This window comes from Lepidochelys kempii, chromosome 1 (assembly GCF_965140285.1).
Source record: "Lepidochelys kempii isolate rLepKem1 chromosome 1, rLepKem1.hap1, whole genome shotgun sequence".
Taxonomy (NCBI): Eukaryota; Metazoa; Chordata; order Testudines; family Cheloniidae; genus Lepidochelys; species Lepidochelys kempii.
Genome location: NC_136380.1, coordinates 262,476,516 through 262,495,666, shown reverse-complemented (window position 1 = coordinate 262,495,666; position 19,151 = coordinate 262,476,516). Strand labels below are relative to the sequence as shown.

The following is a 19,151-nucleotide window of genomic DNA, read 5'->3' as shown; positions in this document are numbered from 1 at the left end:
GCTGGTTGGTGATCTGTCTGTATGAAATGTGTTGGAGTCTCAGTCCAGTTCCTAGTGGGCAGGTGTCACATCACAGATCCACCATCATAACTGATCCTAATTGGGCCCCTTTGTTGCTAGTTTCCAGCAAACAGACTAAGGATTAATGATCTTCTCACTGCAGGAAGTGGTTCTGTGTTATAAGGTCTGTGGCTTGGTGATGGTAGGGAAAACGTATGCTCCTGCGGCTGCCCATGCTGTACCCCTTCAGTAGCTAAATAGATTACAGTCTCCAGGGCTTGTTAATCCGATACCTTTCACCACATAAAATGTGTTGTAAAGAAATAACCACGATCATGCTTCTGTGAACTTAGCTCTTGGCATTACTGCTCTGACAGGTTGTTGGGTAAGCTGCTGTGAAGTCCTGGTGGCTGTTACAAGGGTAACCCTAAGTATACTAATATTGCTGTGTTCACTTTGTTTTGCAGGTTAGGCTGTTGAGATAAAAAGCAGTGGACATTCATGACTGAATGAAATCTCTCCCACTGTGCAGCCATGCCCCCTCTTGATGTGCCTGCCAATGCCAGCACTTCCTTCATAAATTCTTACATCACACTCAAGACTGATGACATCACAGAATATGACCAAGGAGTCTGAACCAGCTGTTTCCATGGACACAAACTCCATAGTGACAATGGGGAGGGGAGGGAAAAAAGAGGAAACAGGTGGGGGGAATTAAAGAGGGAGGGATAAAATATATATATATATATAAAGATCTATTTTTTAGTCTTGGAAGACTTTGTTTTAAATGAAAGGTGCACTATCCCTTTTTATGCATTTGATTCAATATTAAAAACACAGATAAATTCACAATTTCTTCTAACTACAGTAAATATTAAGTCCAGAATCCAAATGAGGCTCCTGAACTATCCCTCTTTTGTTGAAAAGGGAGTGGAATTTGCATTCCACTAACCAGATTTGTCTCCCTCCTCTTCCCCCCAGCTTCCGGAAGAAGAGCTCAAGACTTAAAGAAAATTTTTTTTAAAATCCTCTTTCATTACAGAACTGTCTGTGGGATAGAAAGGGGGATTGGATGGCTGCAGGCAATGAGTTGTTCATATGTGTATGTGTGGGGAGCGAGTTTACAATATTTTCTTTTCAAGAAACACTATTTATTTTGATTAACAATAGAAGCTTGAAAACATCTGACTCCTAGGTCATGCGACTTGTGAAGTAAAAGGTAGCTGCTGCTAGACAAATACACCCCCCTCCACCCCCATAGATGTCTGCACCGAATGGTGGGTGTGGGGAGGGTGTTTCTGCCATTCATGGTAATGATGAACACCCCTAAATCATTCCAAGAAGCTGCCGTCTCTTTTGAAAGCAGGCTAGAGGAGGATGTTGGTTTGTCTGCCAGGGTGGGAAGTTGAACAGGAAGTCTGAATGTTGATGGAATCAATGTGTGTTTAAATTGTCCAGGAAAGTTCAGTTAACCCTTCTTTAGTGTGTGGGTGGGTTGTTTCTGGGTTTTGTTGTTTTTTCCGACGGAAGGGAGAATGTCAATTTAATAGCCTATACCATATGGTTATTTTTTTGTAAATTGTGTAATTTTTAAACATTTGAGTTTAAAAAACAAACAAATTTTCTCTTGTTAAGGCCTTAAGAAGGGGTTAGTGCATCTTTCAGGGGTCACTCTGCCATGGGAATAAAATAGCTGTTTCACAAACAGTTTTATATAAAAAAAAAAAGCTTAAAAAACAAAACAAAAAACTAATAAACTTCATTTTAACCTTGTTTCCTTTTGTTTTGTGAATGTAACTTGGTTTGTTGAAAGGGAGGGGGAGACATGCTAACATTCAGCTGCCACATTTTGGGTTGTTTGCCTTCTGTCATCTTCGTGTCTTTCCTTCGCTAATGAGATTTCCTTAACCATCTGGACTGGCCAAGGAGGAGGGAGACAGTGAAGTTTTTATTATTAGGATTTATATGGTGACTAGGCATAGCTAGCCAGTAGGATCACTTGACTCCCTGAACTCACAGTTCATGTGCAGTAGTATTACACTACCTGCCTGATCTTTTCTTCACCCATAGGATGGTACCGTGCTCTGATGACTTCACACACTGTGGTGCACAGGGTGCTGTGGTAGTGGGAGCTGGCCAGCATGACTTTGGATCTAAAATGGGGTTGAGGAGGGAGAAAATCATTTTAAAAAATGATGTTGTAGGTGCCTGTTTTGCTGCTTGCATTATGGAACATTCAGCATAAAATTAAATTTTAGCTTAATTATAATACTTCTATTTTAGCTCTATTTGGGAAAAAATGGAGACACTTGACAGGGCCAGATTTCCAGTTAGGGACGTCTTACCGCTCTAAAACTGTGTGCAACACTAAGGTTAGCTGTGGGGGGGCTGCTGAAGATGCTGTGCCTGGGGTGCGTAAGGGATAAGTTCAGCCCTGTTGATAGTAATTAATTTATAGAAGTTACTGTCTTTGATATGTATTTGGAAAAATGGGGCATTATAAAAGTCCTCAACTTACCCCTTATCCAGTAATAGGCACTGAAGTCAAGCTTCTGCTATTCTAGGAAATGTTTGTGACGTCTGTAACCAGTACTGAAAAAACTTCAACTGCCTGTGTAGTCAGAACAAAATCATTTTCCACGTAGTGTGACTGAGTAAATGCTTTCTTTCAAATCAAGTGAAATTGGCGTTCTCTAGTGTCTGTTCTACTCTACGTATCCCAAAACATTGTGTTACATGGATTCCATGCATTATATTTCTAATGAATCTGCTGAGCAGTAGTAGGTCAGCAGACAGGAGTGTGATGAAACTTCTGAGGGTAACACTGGTGCTTCTTTTCTGGCTGCTGAATGTGGGGCTCAAGGGCAGCCAGGAGGGGAAGGGTCCATGGCAGCTGGCAGGATGGTTGGAAACCTGGAGGAGAGCATTAGAGGCAGCTGTTCCTGGTGGCTGCCCAGGGTGACTGAGCTGAAGATTCCAGCGTTGCCTGTATGCAGATGGATCGTGTTGATTTCAGAGTAACAGGACTCATGTACATCATGTAAATAAAACAAATTACACCGGACCTGACTCTGAGACATTGTTTTCTTTCCAATGACAGAAACTGCAGCAAGACCCTGAACTCTTCCACCACTTGGCCAAAGTTCAATACTGGTATCAGAGACAGGGTTAAATTTCTAAGAAGAGAAAATGTGAGCTGGTGTTCCCATTGAATAAAGATGGAAAAAGTCAGTGCGGTGCTTACAGAAATCAAAGCTATCCAAGAAGCACTAAGAACAGGCCAGGAGGAATTAAAATGGTCTGGAGGCTTCTCAGGAAGGACTGAAATATGCCCTGAAGGCAGAGATCAAATCCAGACATTTGGAAATAAAAACTGTATTGAACAGAAGCTACAAAGGGCCTGAGGGGATTTTGGAACCTATGTATGAAATGCTCAGTTTGTTTTGCCAGCCCTGACTGAAGAGATGAACAGCAGCTTGATTACCATAGACCAAATTTTTTTTCAAAGAAATAGAAAAACACCAAAAGGCTTTGGTCAGCTTGGAACTTGCTTAACAAAGATGAGCTGCAGCAAACACTCAGGGAACATGATGAACTGTCTAGAGAAGAAAATCCAGGGCTTACAAACCATATTAAAGTCAGATGCTTGGATGAGGAAATGAGCAAACCAGGCAATTTGGATAAGACATTGATGCTCTGCTGTATGGGGATTTGCATATCAAGGTCTTCAAAACAAAACCAAGGATGCCATGTGAGGTTGTGGAGTGTGTGTGTGTCTTGCTGTGCAGTGCAGAAGGCAACTACTGCTGCATAAGGTTGTAGCCGTCCGATACAAGCCCTGTAGGTACAGATCTGTAAATATGCATGATGGGGGGGGGAGAGAATTGTGGCTGGATACATGATACTTTTGAATTATTTGAAATGGTATTAAATTTGTTTTGTAAAACAAAGGAGATTGGCAATAATGAAAAAAGGAAGTAATTCAATTGAATGATGGTACTGTGAAAAGATTGGCCACAAAAAGGATCCTTATAAAGTCAAAGGAAGACGGTATCTCAAGTGCCTACGGTTCGACCCTCCCACAGAGCAGGAAACAGGCTGACACCAAGCTACAAGGGGAAAGCTTGACCGCACAGGAGGTAACCCCACAGGTTTCCTTTAGATATGGGCAGTTAATGAACAGCATTGGGAGTTTGGCTATTGAATGTGTAATAGAGACTATGCTGTGGTGTAGCTGTGTAGGTCCCAGGACATTAGAGAGACAAGTTGGATGAGGTAATACCTTGTACAGGACCAACTTCTGTTGGTGAGAGACAAGCTTGCGAGCTTACATAGAGCTCTTCTTCAGGTCTGGGAAACTGGATTTATGGTTTATGACAACAATCTGTAAACCATTAATACCCTCCCTCCCCCAAGCTGCTTCCCTCACTCTCTTCCTTTCCTCCCTATGACTGGAGGGGTGTCAGTAGGCTACTTCACCTTGAATGGTCCCTTGAAATATGTTAACTGCTTATGCTAAACAATCTGTTCCATCTTGTATTGGGTAGTGACACTGTCAGGTTCCCAGACCTGAAGAAGAGCTCTGTGCAAGCTCAAAAGCTTGGTCCAATGAAAGATATTACCTCACCCACCTTGTTGTCTCTAATAGGGGCATGTCTACACTTAAATGCTGCGTCAGCACAGCTGTACCATTCTAAGCCAATGGGAGAGAGCTCTGCTGTCGGTTTTGTTAATCCACCTCCCTGAGAGGCGGTTGCTATGTTGGTGGGAGAAGCTGTCCTGCCATCAAAGCGCTGTCTACGGGGTTGGGGGGGGGGAGGGAGAGAGAGAGGTTAGGTTGATACAACTACATCATTTAGTGCCCCTAGAGTGATATGTTTGTATAGGTCTGTAATGTAGACCAGACCTTATTGTAGACACTGGCTCAAATGCAATGGTTATCAGACCAGACATGCTAAAAATGCTAGGGAACAGAGGATCCAAAAATCAAACAACCAAATTAGGCTCAAGTAGCGAGAGTGACTGGGGAACCACACACCTGTCCAAAAATGGGGAAATTGGGTTTAAACATTGCATCTCTAGAATTGGAGCAAGATGTCTAGATAGCTGAGTGTGGGGATGAGCTGGTTACTGACTTGGATTTTACTATAGCTAATAGATGCCAGGAAAGGTGTCCTTCATCTGCCATCTGAAAATTCCTTTTCAGTTATGGCTCATGTTTTGGAGGTGACAGATTATATGTAAAAGCAAGTTGTCCTTCTCCTAGGTGTTGAAAGTATAGTAGCAATCCATATGTTTGGGATAGCTCCCTAGGAAGGGGAAAAGGGGAATGGTTGAGAACTGCGTTGAGACACAGGGTCTGTGGGGAATTTAAGCTACTAAAATTCTTGTCAACCTGAAGCAGAAACAAATTCCTGTTCAGCTGCTGAATATTTCTGACAAACATCAAATAGTGGAAAAAGAAAACCACAATGGCAAACCTGGAACCAGAGAATCTGGTTCATACTAGCCTAGAGAGACACTTTAAGGGAGAAAGGAGTGGAAGGTGATTTTTCCAGTGTGTGTTTAGATGGTGTTCCCGTGCAGTGTTGTACGTTTAAATGAGCGGCAGAAAGATTTGAGAAACTTGCTTGTAAGGAATTGAGATTTTTTCTCCCATTCCAGAAAAGATCAGCTAGACAGCACTGACAGCACAAGACTGATGCTGGAGGAAGGCAGCTCATCAAACAAGCGCATCACCACTTACTGATTTCATAAAGAGAAGGGTCTTTACAGGTCTTTAGGGAAGTGTATCTGGAAGATCTAATTGAAATTTCAAGTAGACCTTGGGCCAGATCTGTCTTTCTGGTTAGGAAAAAATATGTTAGCATTAGATTTTATGTGGACCATAGAAAATTAAGCATACGTCTACACAGCAGTGGGAGGGTGTTTCCCGGTGTGGTTAGGCAGACACACCAGAGCTCTAGTCAGGCTAGGGCTCTAAAAAATAGCCGTGCGGCTGTGGCTGCATGGGTGGCAACTTGGCCTAGCTACCTGACAGGCTGTTGTACTCAGGCAGCTAGCCCATGGACCTGCAGCCCTGCTATTTTTAGTGTGCTCACTTGAGCAGAGCTAGCGTGTGTCTCTACCTGAGCTGGGAAGCACTCTCCTAGCTGCTGTGCAGACTTTCTGTAGCTGAAAGGATTTTTATCCTTTGCCATGAATGGGATAAGATCCTGGATGATGCAATAACAGTACCTAGATCTTACACAGTGGCTTTTACCAGCAGATCTCAAGGCATTTTACAAAGGAGGTCACTATCATTATCCCCATTTTACAGATGGCGCAAATAGCACAGAGAAGCAGGTTAAATCTGGCTTTCTTCACTGGATCTTGAGAGTAGTTGTTGACAGGTGGCAGTAGATCCAAAATGGCAAAAGAAGACAACCGCCTTTTTAGCGGGACAAGAACTGTGGCAAGTTAAAGTAACGGCTTTTGGCTTGTGTAATGCCCCTGCCACCTTTTGAGAGGCTCCTGGTGAGGATATTGTGTGGCATGCCCCTTTCAGCTTTCCTGGATGATATCCTGAGGCATGCTACAATTTCTAATCCAGAATTGATATATTTACTGATGACCTGTGATAAATTTGAGTGCCGATTGGAAATTGAATCCAAAGAACTGTGAGTTGTTTCAAAAAGTTACCCTGGCTCCGGCACACAGTCAAGGAGGAGGGCATTTCCACTGACAGGAAATTGAGTCAGCACAGAATGGATCAGCTCTTCAGATGCTGACAGATACAGAGTTCTGTAGGGCTCTGCACCAATTACAGAAGGTTAAATTGTGGGTTTGCGAAATCCCATAGAATGGGAGTAGAAGGGAAAATATTTCAGCCCTCACTGATTGTGAATTGGTGCTTCTATCTTAGCCTACCCACGTTACAAAAACCCCTTTTGGATTAGACACATGTGCTCATGAGTATGGATTGGGGGCTGTACTGTACAAGAACTTGAAGGATTTGAAAGGGTCTCTCTTCCAGCAGAAAGTCTAAGCACTCACGTTGAACATGGACTGAAGACCCCAGCATACCTCTTGCATGCAGTTCCAGAAGAGAACAAAAGAAATTTGGATCATTGGACTATGTAGAAATGCTACAAGCCAGAAACACCCAGTACACAGAAAAGGAAGAACTTGCTAAGGCTGTCAGCAACAACTGCTATTGATTGGCACAAGTATGTCAATAACTGGAACAAATCCTGCTCTGCCAGTGACCCCTGTGCAAATGCCTGGTGCATTGGATCAACCACAGTGGGACACCCAAACTGGGCAGGGTGTGATTGGCTGACCTGGGCTTTGAGCTGATGGTATATGGCAGCCCTCTGGCACAAGGATCTTCTAGTAGGTTAAATATGGTAGGGAGGATACATCCTTTTCAAAGGAGAGGGCAGTGTGAAGAATCCACCAAGCACCAGTAAGTCAGCAGAGGGCAAATGTGATGAGCCTGCTACTGCTCTTGTGGCTCCTGCCTTAGGCCGTCAGGCAGCCATGTGGGGAAGGTTGAGGAAGTTGTGAGGACAGTTGGAGACGTGAAGAGTTTGTGATGGAGTCAGCTGTTTCTGGTGGCTGCTCAGGGGATTCCAGAGTTGTGTGCGGGTGGGTGTATGTCAGTTTAAAACTAACAAGATTTATGCATTGTGTTGCTGAGAACTCCCACATTGTGTAAACAGATTACCTGAGACTTGACTCCAGGACATCAATTTATCTCCAACAGAAATAGGAAACTGCTTCCAAAATGCTTCAATTTTGCTTTTTCTCTTCCTAAACTCACCAAAATCTTTTCTCAGCTGCTCCTTTAGGGTTTGCCTATTCGCACCAATAGTCTGATAAGAACCCAAATCACATCTGCAGTCAGGAATCCCAGATGCACATCACAGCTACTGGTAACACCGCTGCAGCTTCTACATGTCACCTAGAGATGCCATGTTTAAAAATTGTATGCCAATGTTGGTAGCATGACACAATGCTGCGTTACATTATGACAGCACATGGCAATGATGAAATGTGGACACCCTGAAGACCTTTTACAATTTAGTTCAGGGGTGGGAATGAAACTGACCAACAATGAAACTGACCTATTGCAAAGCCCCCAACTCAACCACTGCCCAGCCTAGGCACAGCATACTGACAAACATGGCAGCGATTTTGCACTCAGCAATAGCTTACGCAGTATTTGAGAGACACTTCTATGGATGGAGGAAATATTGACCAGGCCTCCTTGGTGTTTTCTTCTCCTTTTTCTATACCCCTCTCGTCAACATGCACACAGCCTACTCTTTTTGCTTTGTTTGGGAAGCTGCCACAGATTCTTTTAACTCCACCTGTATTGTAGCCACCAGAAAATGTAAAGAAGGAAGCTTGTGTAATGTCTCCATCACAAGACGAGAAAGTATTTTTTTTACCATGTACACCAGACTACTGAATAGCTTTTCTCTTTGGCTTCCTAAATCTCAGGAGATCACAAACACTGCATACAATGACATAACTTTTAATTTCACAAGGACAACATTTTTAAAGTTATCATTGGTCGCTTTATTAAACACTTCTAGAACTCTAGCAGACTGCACCACCTGGGTGAGTGATCAGACTATGTGTAAAGGGCCTGATTTGGGACATCCTGGAATACCCCAGACCTGGAGGGTGGAGTGGAATGGAACACTCCAGTGCTTTGATTCTAAAAATAGAGCGACTCTATCTCAGGGGTCTCAAACACGTGGCCCGCAAGCAGCCCATGGAGTTATTTGCTGTGGCTCACCAAGCTCCCCATGCCCTCCAGAGTTATTTCCTGTGGCCGCCAAGCTCCCTTCACCTGCTGCCCCCCTCTTTCCCAGCGCTCCGCGTCCCCACTCCTCTGCCTCCCTCCAGGCACTTCCCGCTGCCAAACAGCTGTTTGGCGGTGCTTAGTGCTTTCCAGGAGGGAGGGGGGAGGAGTGGGGAACCACACACTCAGGGAGGAGGTGGGGCAGGGGCAGGGAGGGGGTGGAGCTGGGGTGGGGACTTTGGGGAAGGAGTTGGAATGGGGGCGGGGCAGGGGCGGGGCATCATGGAAGGGGTGGAGTGGGGGCGGGGCTTTTGTACCTTTATATGAAAAGGTGTCAGTGATGCAGCCCCCAGGCCAATGTACTAGTCCTCATGTGGCTCTCATGGTGATTTGAGTTTGAGATCCCTGCTCTATCCTCTGCTCTGTACAAGACACAAGAATACAGACAGCTACTGCCCTGAAAGAATTTACATCCTGCCTACTCAATCTTCTTAGATTGTATCAGAACCCCAGAGGTGGAAAATATTTTTATTGCTTCTTTTGTTGTCAGCACTGGAAGAAATGAGTCTTAGAAGGGAATTGTATGGGAGGGTAGTAATTGCCTTTTTAGTATTTATTGCACTTGAAATGGTATGCAGTGCCTGGGTTTCCTAAACCTGAATGGCTTGATCATGGGCTAGTTTGCAAAGTCTTTTTCCAAGGTCCCTGAATTTTACATCCTCGGCAAAGGTTTTTTGAAACCTAAACTATGGCTTAAACTAAAGAGAACAAGAATTATCTGGGTACTGAATATGGAAATTGCTGCCCACACCACGAAACCCACCACTATTTAGCACCCCTGTTTGGCACTCTCAGCAGAGGCCAAGGACTAAGTGACCCCTGGAGATTGGTCTCTTGCCCCGGAAGTAGACCATTCAGAACAGAAGTTAGGCACACGGGGAGCCAGGGGGAGGAGTGTCAGGGGGAGTGTGTACTATGCAATCTCTACCTGCCCTAGGAATAGAAGACTTCAGTGTTTTGGGGTTGTCCCTTTTGTCTTTGACCTGCTTTGAAGGATTCTATTAGGAGGGGGCAGATGTGAGGAGTCTTGAAATCTTATCAGACCTCCTTCCAAACCCCCCCTAAAGAAAGAAGTGTCCTCTTTTCCTCTCCTCCAATGTTTATCGGGCCTACCTTGCATTCAAGAGTAGCTATTGCTTTCCTACCTCAACATTGTTTTGCTTCAAAAAATAACTTGTTTGTAACTGTAAATGTTTTATCAGATAGGTCTTGTAGAGCTATTCTTTGGGGTTTGTATCATGCATGTTTTTGACACTCTTTGCAAGACTAAGGATGAAACCAGTCCAGGCTTATTTGAGTGGTCTGTACTGTCTTGTAGTATGCAATTTCTGCCTGCCTTTTTCTCCTCCACGTGTGGGAAGGAATTCTGCTTTTGTGGTCCATTCTTAAGAATGGATTGGAGTGCCTTTTGCTCTGTAGCAATGGATTAATTGCAGAATGATACCCAGCTCCTTGTGTGCACATGCATCAAAAGTATGAAGAAAATTGGTCAAGCAAGTCTATTTTCATTGGTCAACGTCTGTGGGTTATGTGGCTTTCAGTGGAGCTGCCATTAATGATCAACCTAGATGTATAAAATATCAATAAATGCCCATACCATGCTCTGGGAACTGTTAAACCATTTAGATTTTACAATGCAGAATTTTGTGAAATGAACTGTTCCTCACACTCCAATAAATACCCACCGGCAGCCGTATTTTTTTTATAAAACCCTTCTATAGCAAGCAATGGGTGACCTGCTCCAATGTCCATTAGACATTAAAAGCCTGTTTGAAGTACGTCTACTTTTTTTTTTTTTTAAGCAGAATCAAGCAAATAGCAATAGAGGGAATTGCCTCTTTGTATTTCCCATATTCCCGTTTGGCTTACTTGTATAGCAGCTAACTGTTTTAAGAAGTTGTTTGTACAGCAGCCTTTGTTCCTCATGCCATTGTCATGGAGGACAATTGTACCTGGTGATTTTGAAAAGCCATGTGACTAGCAGACTGTCCGAATCGGAGAGCATTATTGAGCACTGGTGATGAAGAGGAAGGGAGTGAAAGTAGCCTAGAGAAGATGACTTAATAGGTCATTTCTATCTCTTTTCCATGACCCTATTATCTCTTGTAATGCTTTGTGCGCATCTTCATGTTTTTCCAAGTAATCATTTATGTTCCTTATTACGTCGTTCCTGTATTTCTCTTGCACTATATGTTTTTTTTCAACCAGCTCAGGCCACTCTTCATACTTCAGCATTAATCTGTCCCCACAGGGGGTCTGATGAATTCTCTTTTGGCAGCGGATATGGGAGACACAAGCTCAGCTTTCCCAAGCTCCCTGAGATAACTCCAGGAGCCTCCACTGTCAATTTCACTTCTTCAAAGCCAAAAGTAATAGAATCCCCAGAACCTATCACCTGGCTATGTGAAGGTCACTTCCCCCAGAATGGAAGTCCATTTCGACATTGCTAGACCCACCCATTATTTCTTGGACAAACTCTTTGAGTTTTTATATTTGCTTTTTTCTTCCTTGACATTTTCAGGATTTTCTGCTCCAAAAATGCTTTTCTGAATGCTCCAAAACTTGTCCAGTGGCCCTTTGACCCACAGTCAGACCTTAAGCTTCAAGGTTATCCAGAAGTTCCTGCACTACTTGGACAGAAATACGAAACTGCTTCCAAAATGCTTCAATTTTGCTTTTTCTCTTCCTAAACTCACCAAAATCTTTTCTCAGCTGCTCCTTTAGGGTTTGCCTATTCACACCAATAGTCTGATAAGAACCCAAATCACATCTGCAGTCAGGAATCCCAGACACACATCACAGCTACTGGTATACGTTATGACAGCACATGGCAGTGATGAAATGTGGACACCCTGAAGACATTTTACAATTTAGTTAATCCCTGAGAGCACCTTACCTGGAAGCAGCCTTCCAAATTAGGCCCGGCCAGTGCCAATAGCAACAGGTGACTACCCTAAATTAGGGCCCCACTCAGTAGGTGTTGAGTACCTCTAATAGGTACTGAGCATCCTCAGTTCCCATTGAAGTCAACAGTTCAGGCTGCTGATCGCTGCCTTGGCCAAGCTCTCAGAAAGGATCCTTCAGAATTTCTTTCTTACTGATCATCTCCTTGTCCTGGTTCATTCAGCACCTATATTAAATGCTTATTGACCCGCTTGCTGCTCACACCTTATTTCCTGCTTTGTAATTAATTTAGTGTTTGGATCAACACAGTAGTTACCAAAGTTGTTCTCTTTCTACAGACAGCACAGGCTTCTCCAGCAAACACTCTCTGCTAACATGCCTCAGCTAGACTCTAGAGGCAGCCCACAAGAGGGAAAGGAGAGTTCAGCCTCCACGTTCCATCCTTTGCCTCTCTGCTGAGACCACTAAAAAGAGATCCATTTAATGCTTACTGTGGTGTGGTGGCTTTTGTACCGGACTTCTCTCTACTAGCAACTGGACTGAGACCATTTCACACAGGCCATTAAAGAGCTGTAGAGCAGCGACGGCTTTCTGTCACTGCTGACATGGGCAGTATCAGGACCAGTGACCCTAGAGGTCAGAGGCTACATGACCCAATCCCTTCCATCACCTAGGGGATCCTCGTATCTGACCTAGGCGTGGAAGACTTGGAATTCACACTATTCATATGGCTCCCACACACCGCCGTTGGCTTCTCTCATTGTCCATTCAGTACAAACAAAACCTCCGTTCTTATCTGTCCAGCTTCGTTCTCCCTTTCCTATTTCTTCCTCCTCTCTTCACCAGTTGAGGAGTACTGCTTACTACTTGCATTGTTAGAGCTGCTCATAGCATAGTATTGCTGCCACCCTGAGCTCTTAAGGTGACAGTCTAGCAGAAAACACATCCTGTAAATGACAGGTTTCAGAGTAACAGCCGTCTTAGTCTGTATCCGCAAAAAGAAAAGGAGGACTTGTGGCACCTTAGAGACTAACCAGTTTATTTGAGCATAAGCTTTTGTGAGCTACAACTATAGCTCACTTCATCAATACATCCGATGAAGTGAGCTGTAGCTCACGAAAGCTTATGCTCAAATAAATTTGTTAGTCTCTAAGGTGCCACAAGTCCTCCTTTTCTTTTTACACCCTGTAAAATAACTACAAGTTAGGCTAATGGTGGGGAGGGTGAGGTAATTGGGTTCCACCACCTTTCCCCTCCTGGAGGATGGTTCAACTGCTTAAAGTTGTCACTACATGACAGCTAATCAGTAGGCTTTACCCAATGAGCAGGTCGATCTCAATCCAGTTGCTGGTATATAGGCATCCTCATCGCAAACTGGGATTAATTGCCCCACATTTGGCCTTCTGAGTGCTGGAGAGATGGAGTTACCTGAGCTCTGGGGACTAACCTCTCTTCTCAAGCCTAGAGGTAGTCTCTTCAGGACATGGTTGTGGCAAATTGGCAGGGGAAAGAGCTGGGTAAGGTCATACTGCTCCCCCCCTGTGCTATGCCTATTATGGGGGTAAATATTGAAGTGTAGACGCAAAGGTTCCCAGTGTGGCACTTTTTCATCTGCTCTAAATAATAAAGATATAATATTAATGAAATATGATGAATACATAATTTCCTTCCCATCGACCTAGATGCATTTTGCTGAATGCCGCTAAGAGTCTGTAAGTAGTTTATTGATCTGGTCTGCAGTTCACTTGATTACATGGCTCCTTTTGGGAGCTTTTTCCTCTTCTAAATCCTTGCCACATTTTTCACACACTGCAGCACATCCAGCGTTTCCATCCCCCCGCTGCTCCCTCTCCACAAAACAGCTGCATTGGATTTCTCAAAGGTTTGAGGCTAGTTGGTTTTCTTTTGGGGCATCTGTAGTTATGGATTCCAATCCCCCTGTGGACTTGGGCTTTGCTGATGCCGCAGTGTGATGCTTTGGGGAAGGGAGGAAGGACGATCAGTGGTACCCACATGTACAATACTTACTCAGCAGAGTGTGGGGAACTGAGAGGTCTGGTAGGCTCAGGCTTCACACTTGCAGCATACCTGATATTTCCAGAAGCCCTCTGTAGAATTAGGCTTCAACTGGAAGTAACATGGTAACCTAAGGCTCATACAGGCCACGGGCTGTGCCATGTATTCCTTTCTCCAATGTGAGAGAGTGCAGTGAGATACAGCTACCTCTATACCACTAGATGGCGCTGTTCCCTGTATAGTGTGTTTTAAAGCACTAGATGAAAATTATATTCATCACAGAAGTATGTGCTGAGTGAACCCAGATTATGAAGTGCAGTTAGGACATAAATGCCTAATCCAAAACACACTGAAGGCAGATGGAAAGATTCCCCTTGAGATCCGTGAACTTTGGAACAGGCCATAAATAAGTATAAACTAATCACTCAAACTGCTTAAGGCCTCTGCTGTGCCTGAATGCCTTATGCTGGGACATTGCAAATGCCAGCAAACTGAGAGGTAGAACTGAGTTAGCCCACAGGGGCCTAGGTAAATTGAGTGTATATTTGGGAGACAGGTTTATTTTTTTTATGCACAGTGTGGCTTTCAGTCTCCATATTTAATTTACTTACTAACACAAAGAAAGCTTTGAAAGCATTGGGTGAGACCTATTTAGTAATTTTTAAAGCCTTTAGTTTATGCTCAGGTGCTAAATGCCCATACATAGTGAACACTAATTAGTGAGAGCAGTTGGTTGGCACATGTCTCCGTGGTTAGCCTGATTTTTGGTTAATTTCTTGTCGGTGGGGGGAGGGGGAGGAGAGTAGTGTCAGGCAAGAAGAAGAGCCACTGAAGCCAAAGGCAGGTGTTGCACGGCTGTAGCTTGAGGCAGTTATCAGATACCATGTTTAAAGGGCGCTTGCAAGATTTCTTTTTTTTTCTTTTTTTATCTCATTTTGTTTTTTACATTTGAAACTCAAGTCTTGTCTTTGCCTGAAAGAGTCTATCTTTGAATGGCAAATCTCACTAACTGAGCAGGGCAACTGTTGTTCTGTGATGTGGCTGCTCCCTATGTGGCCCTGACTGTGTCAAGCCAGCAGATGGTAGCTAATTTGGACACGGGGTTTTTGCACTCATTTCTTCCTCCTCCTCCTGTCAAAGTTGTTGGCTTCCCCATTTCTGCTTGACTAGAAGCAGCTGCAGTGGGTGCCTCTGCGAAAGTGTCATCTGATCCAAGCCTCCACAAAGTCTCCCCTTCAATTAAGGTCCGAGAGAACTTGCAATCTACACCTGAGACCAATGTTCCCTCTAATTTTTGTCAGGCTGTGTGTGTAAAAAATTTCTTCTGTGCAAATTGTTGTGCGCGCAGTGTTTCGCCGTGTGCACGGGGTTTAGGATCTGAGTGCGCGCACACATGCGCACAGCTTAGAGGGAACAGTGCCTGAGACCTCCAAGGAGTCCTCCAGCTGAACCATGGATGATCAGCCTTGACATGCCTGATACATCAAAGGGGAAGCAACAAGCAGGATGTAAAACAAAATACCAAAAATACCTTTCAGGACTCCCCATCCCAAACTAGTCGTCCTTCTCAATCTCCCAGGGATGAACTTTTTTTTTTTAAAGCAGGTCACCTCTAAAAAGAATTGGGGCTTCATCTGCTGAGTCCTCACTGTCATATTTTGCCCCTAGAAAGGAGGTTTTTTTTAACTGTCTCATCCCCTGCTTTCCCAGGAGCTAGTCCCACCTCCCTGAATAAGTCCTGAAAAGCACAGCTCCGTTTTTCCAGCTCTTCAGCTGTTTTCTTTGTAAGTAACATGTGTGCTGCCACCTCTGATGCCAGGCTTTGCACTTGGCATCTTCCATTTCCATCTCAGATGTTGAACAGCAGCGAGGATTAACAACCACTGGAAGAATTTACAGAGGATTCTGCTGGATTGTCCATCACTGGAAATTTTAAAGTCAAGATTAGCTGTTTTTCTAAAAGATCTGCTCTAGTTCAAACAGGAATTAATTCAGGGAAGTCCCATGATATACAGGAGGTCAATGGTTGCTTTTGGCTTTATAATCTATGCAGGGATGAAATGCATTATGATACAGCATATTGTTCTTTTAAAGATGAGTACAGGGCAGACTCTTCCTTTTCCTCATTTTATGTCTTATTTCCTCCTAGACCTCAGCAAGAATACAGAAGCCCCCTTGAACACACTAGATACTATTCAAGCCCCCTTGAATATACTAGGTCCTATACAAAAACAGCCAACCTTTGGGATAACGATTTTACCTTTTCCTCCAGTCAGCTATATAGGGCCAATGTAGCCTTGCCTACAGGAGTAGTCCCATTCAAACCAATGAGGCTAGTCACATGGGCAAGTGCTCACCAGCAGGGATAAGGGCCTCCAGTGTCCCTATCCATGTTTCTAAGAGCGTTTCAGATTATTAAAGATGAAAGTGTTTCAAAATAACCTATTGACTTTGCTCCATGGATGCTGTTTGTGCAGGGTTTTCACTTTGCTCTGCTGGGACTCTGTTTGCATAATATCTTCTATGGGATCAGGGCCCTAGGATGTGATGTAGGAAACTGCCTGCACCAGTGAGACAGAGTGCTGAGGCCTGGCGAGTGGGTCGCACTCCCATCACTGCAACCTCAGTTAGTTTCCCAGTAATGGCTGATTGAGCAATAAGCTTATGAGATGGAGAAGCTGGCATGGTGAGGAACTAATTAGCCCTCATCTGGCTAACCCGATAAAAGCAAGGAAGAAAGTGACACCGGGGAGGGCAACAGAGCTCATGGAGCCCAGGCTGAAAGAGCATCCAAGACACTGAGATCTCTTTTTCCCCCTTGGGCCCTGATGGAAAGGGACTGAAAGACATAGGAATTAAAAACCGTGATGTGGCACTGTACTGGCGTTGGCAGAACTGTTTGGGATAAATACTGAGTGGCCGCTAAAAGGAAGAGGGTCAGAGCAGTTTCTGTGATACACGGGGGCTTGTCCTGGTATCTAACCCTCTGGCTCTAGAGAAGGATGAGGGCGATACCTGCACTAGGGCAGGCATGCTCACTCCATATACAGATAATGTTGGCCAATATCACCATCCTGGTCTATATAAGCAAACAGGGAGGAGCGAGATCTTGTTCCCTCTGCCTGGAAGCTGTCAGACTCTGGAACTGGTGTGCTCCAGGAACTGAATCACAATACGGGCTGCTTACCACCCTGGTATGCATAACCCTCTTGCAGGCAGACTAAGCAGAAGCTTGGTGACAGACAGGAGTGCGAGATGCACCACACAGGCCTAAGTGAGATATTTACACAATGAGGTACACCGCTCTGGGATCTTTTTGCATTCTTAACTAATAGGAACTTTCCCCTATATTGCTCCAGAGGCATCACGGGTCGCGGTTTCCAGGGCAATGCTCTTCTGCTATTCTGGATAAACTATCTCAGATCTCCCTTTCCTCCCCTTCCCCTACTTCCACAAGTCATAGGGAAGATACGTTGCGACCGTGCCAACATCGTTCTCTTAGCACCCTGCTGACCCAGACAGTTCTGGTTCATGGAACTTCTAATGATGTCGTCCCACCCTCCAAACAGGATTCACCCATTCCTGGACCTCCTAACCCAGGACAGGGGGGGAATCAATTACCCAGATCCCTACCTCATGGCCTGATGTTTGGAGGGCGTCAGAAATAGACCACTCATGTTCGGCCCCTGTTCAGACTATTCTCAACCAAAGCAGAAAAGATTCTACTAGAGAACCTGCTAGCTGGCCCAACGGCGATACATTTTGGCCTGGGCACAACTCCACCAACATTCTCCAGCCACTCCAAGTATCCTGGTTGTCGTAGACTATCTCCTGTCCCCAAAGACCTCAGGTGTCTCTATTAGCTAGTTTCGAGTGCACCTAGAAGTGATTAGTGCTTCCCTCCCCCTGATAGAAGGACGTTTTGTCTGTACTCATCTAGCTGCAGTGCGGTTTATGAAAGGCCTAATCTGGACTTTCTCACCAGTGATCAAACCTACACCTCAGTGAGAACTTAATCTCATTATGTCAACACTTTCAAACCCATGGTGACATGTTCCTTGACCTACCTATCGATGGAGGTGGCATTCTTAGTGGCTATCACTTTGGCCAGGAGGGTCAATGAGCTCAGCACCATCGTGGTGGACCCTCCTTATACTATTTTTCACAAAGAGAAGGCTTCTCTGTGACTACACCCCAAGTGTCTCCCCAAGCTTGTTTCTAAATTTCACATCAATCAAAGTATACACTGACGTGTGTTTTTTCCCAAACCCCCATGCTTCTGCTGAAGACAAGAGATTTCGCTCCTGCAGTGTCCTAACAGATAAAGCACAAGATGGGGTATTAGTTAGTATCTACTAATGACCACCAAAATCACACCAGGGAACAGGGTGACTTGCTCCTTATGCACCTATTTGTAGAGGGAAAAAAAACCAAAACTGAGTGATCATGAGGGACTTCAATCTGAGACGTATGCTGGAGGGTTTATGCTGCCAATACTAAAAACATCCTTGGAATTTCTAAACATTATTTATGACAATTTCCTAACTCAGAAAAAAGATTACAGCCAACATAGACCTTGTCCTAACAGATAAGTTCCTCTTTATCATAGAAATTAGGTCCAAGTGATCATGATTTGATCACATAATATGCAAGCAGAATAAAGTCCAGATCAGTACTATATACAGTTGGTGCTTTCACAAAGCTGAAAACAATTACGAGCCAAAGCAACTCGGAGGAAGAATTTAATCAGAAAAATATGAATGCTAATTGGGAATCATTTAAGAACACCATACACTAGATGCCCAAAAAATCTACAATCCTGCAACTGAGGAAGAAGACAGGGTTGATTTAAAAAAAACGGATCTGGTTTAGAGGAGAAATGGAGGCAGCTATAAAAATAAAAAATAATATATAACAACTGGAAGAAATTGGAAATTGATAGTAGTTAATATTAAAACAGAAATTAGGAATTGTAGAAAAGTGCTAAGGAAAGCAAAGGGATGCAAGGAGAAATCTATGGCCAGCAGAGTTAAGGACAATAAATAAAATTTTAAAAAATATATTAGGAACAAAAAGAATCCTGACAGTGGGACTGGTCCATTGCTTGATGGAAATGGTAGAATTATTAATAATAATGCAGAAAAGGCAAAAGTGGTCAATAACTATTTCTGTATTTGGGGGAAAACATATGACACAGTCTCATCATTAGGTGATAACACTCTTTCCATTCCACTAGTATCTCTGGAGGATGTTAAACAGAACCTACTAAAGTTAAATATTTTTAATTCAGTTGGTCCAGATAACTTACATTCAAGAGTTTTAAAAGCTCTCGCTGAGAAGCACACTGGACCATTAATGTTGCTTTTCATTAAGTCTT

General features: G+C 43.9%; 1 protein-coding gene across 5 annotated transcripts in view; it reads left to right on the top strand.

The window, feature by feature from the left end:
- Positions 1-1,773, top strand: part of TCF20 (transcription factor 20) — a 213,326-nt gene extending 211,553 nt beyond the window's left edge. For all 5 annotated transcript variants that reach the window (XM_073327262.2, XM_073327263.2, XM_073327266.2 and 2 more), the window contains one exon: positions 468-1,773. Coding sequence is in view for 1 of the 5 variants with exons in the window: in XM_073327266.2 (XP_073183367.1) it covers positions 468-485 (18 nt within the window). In the remaining 4 variants the exon portion in view is untranslated. The remainder of the gene's footprint in view (positions 1-467) is intronic.
- Positions 1,774-19,151: the final 17,378 nt, after the last annotated feature.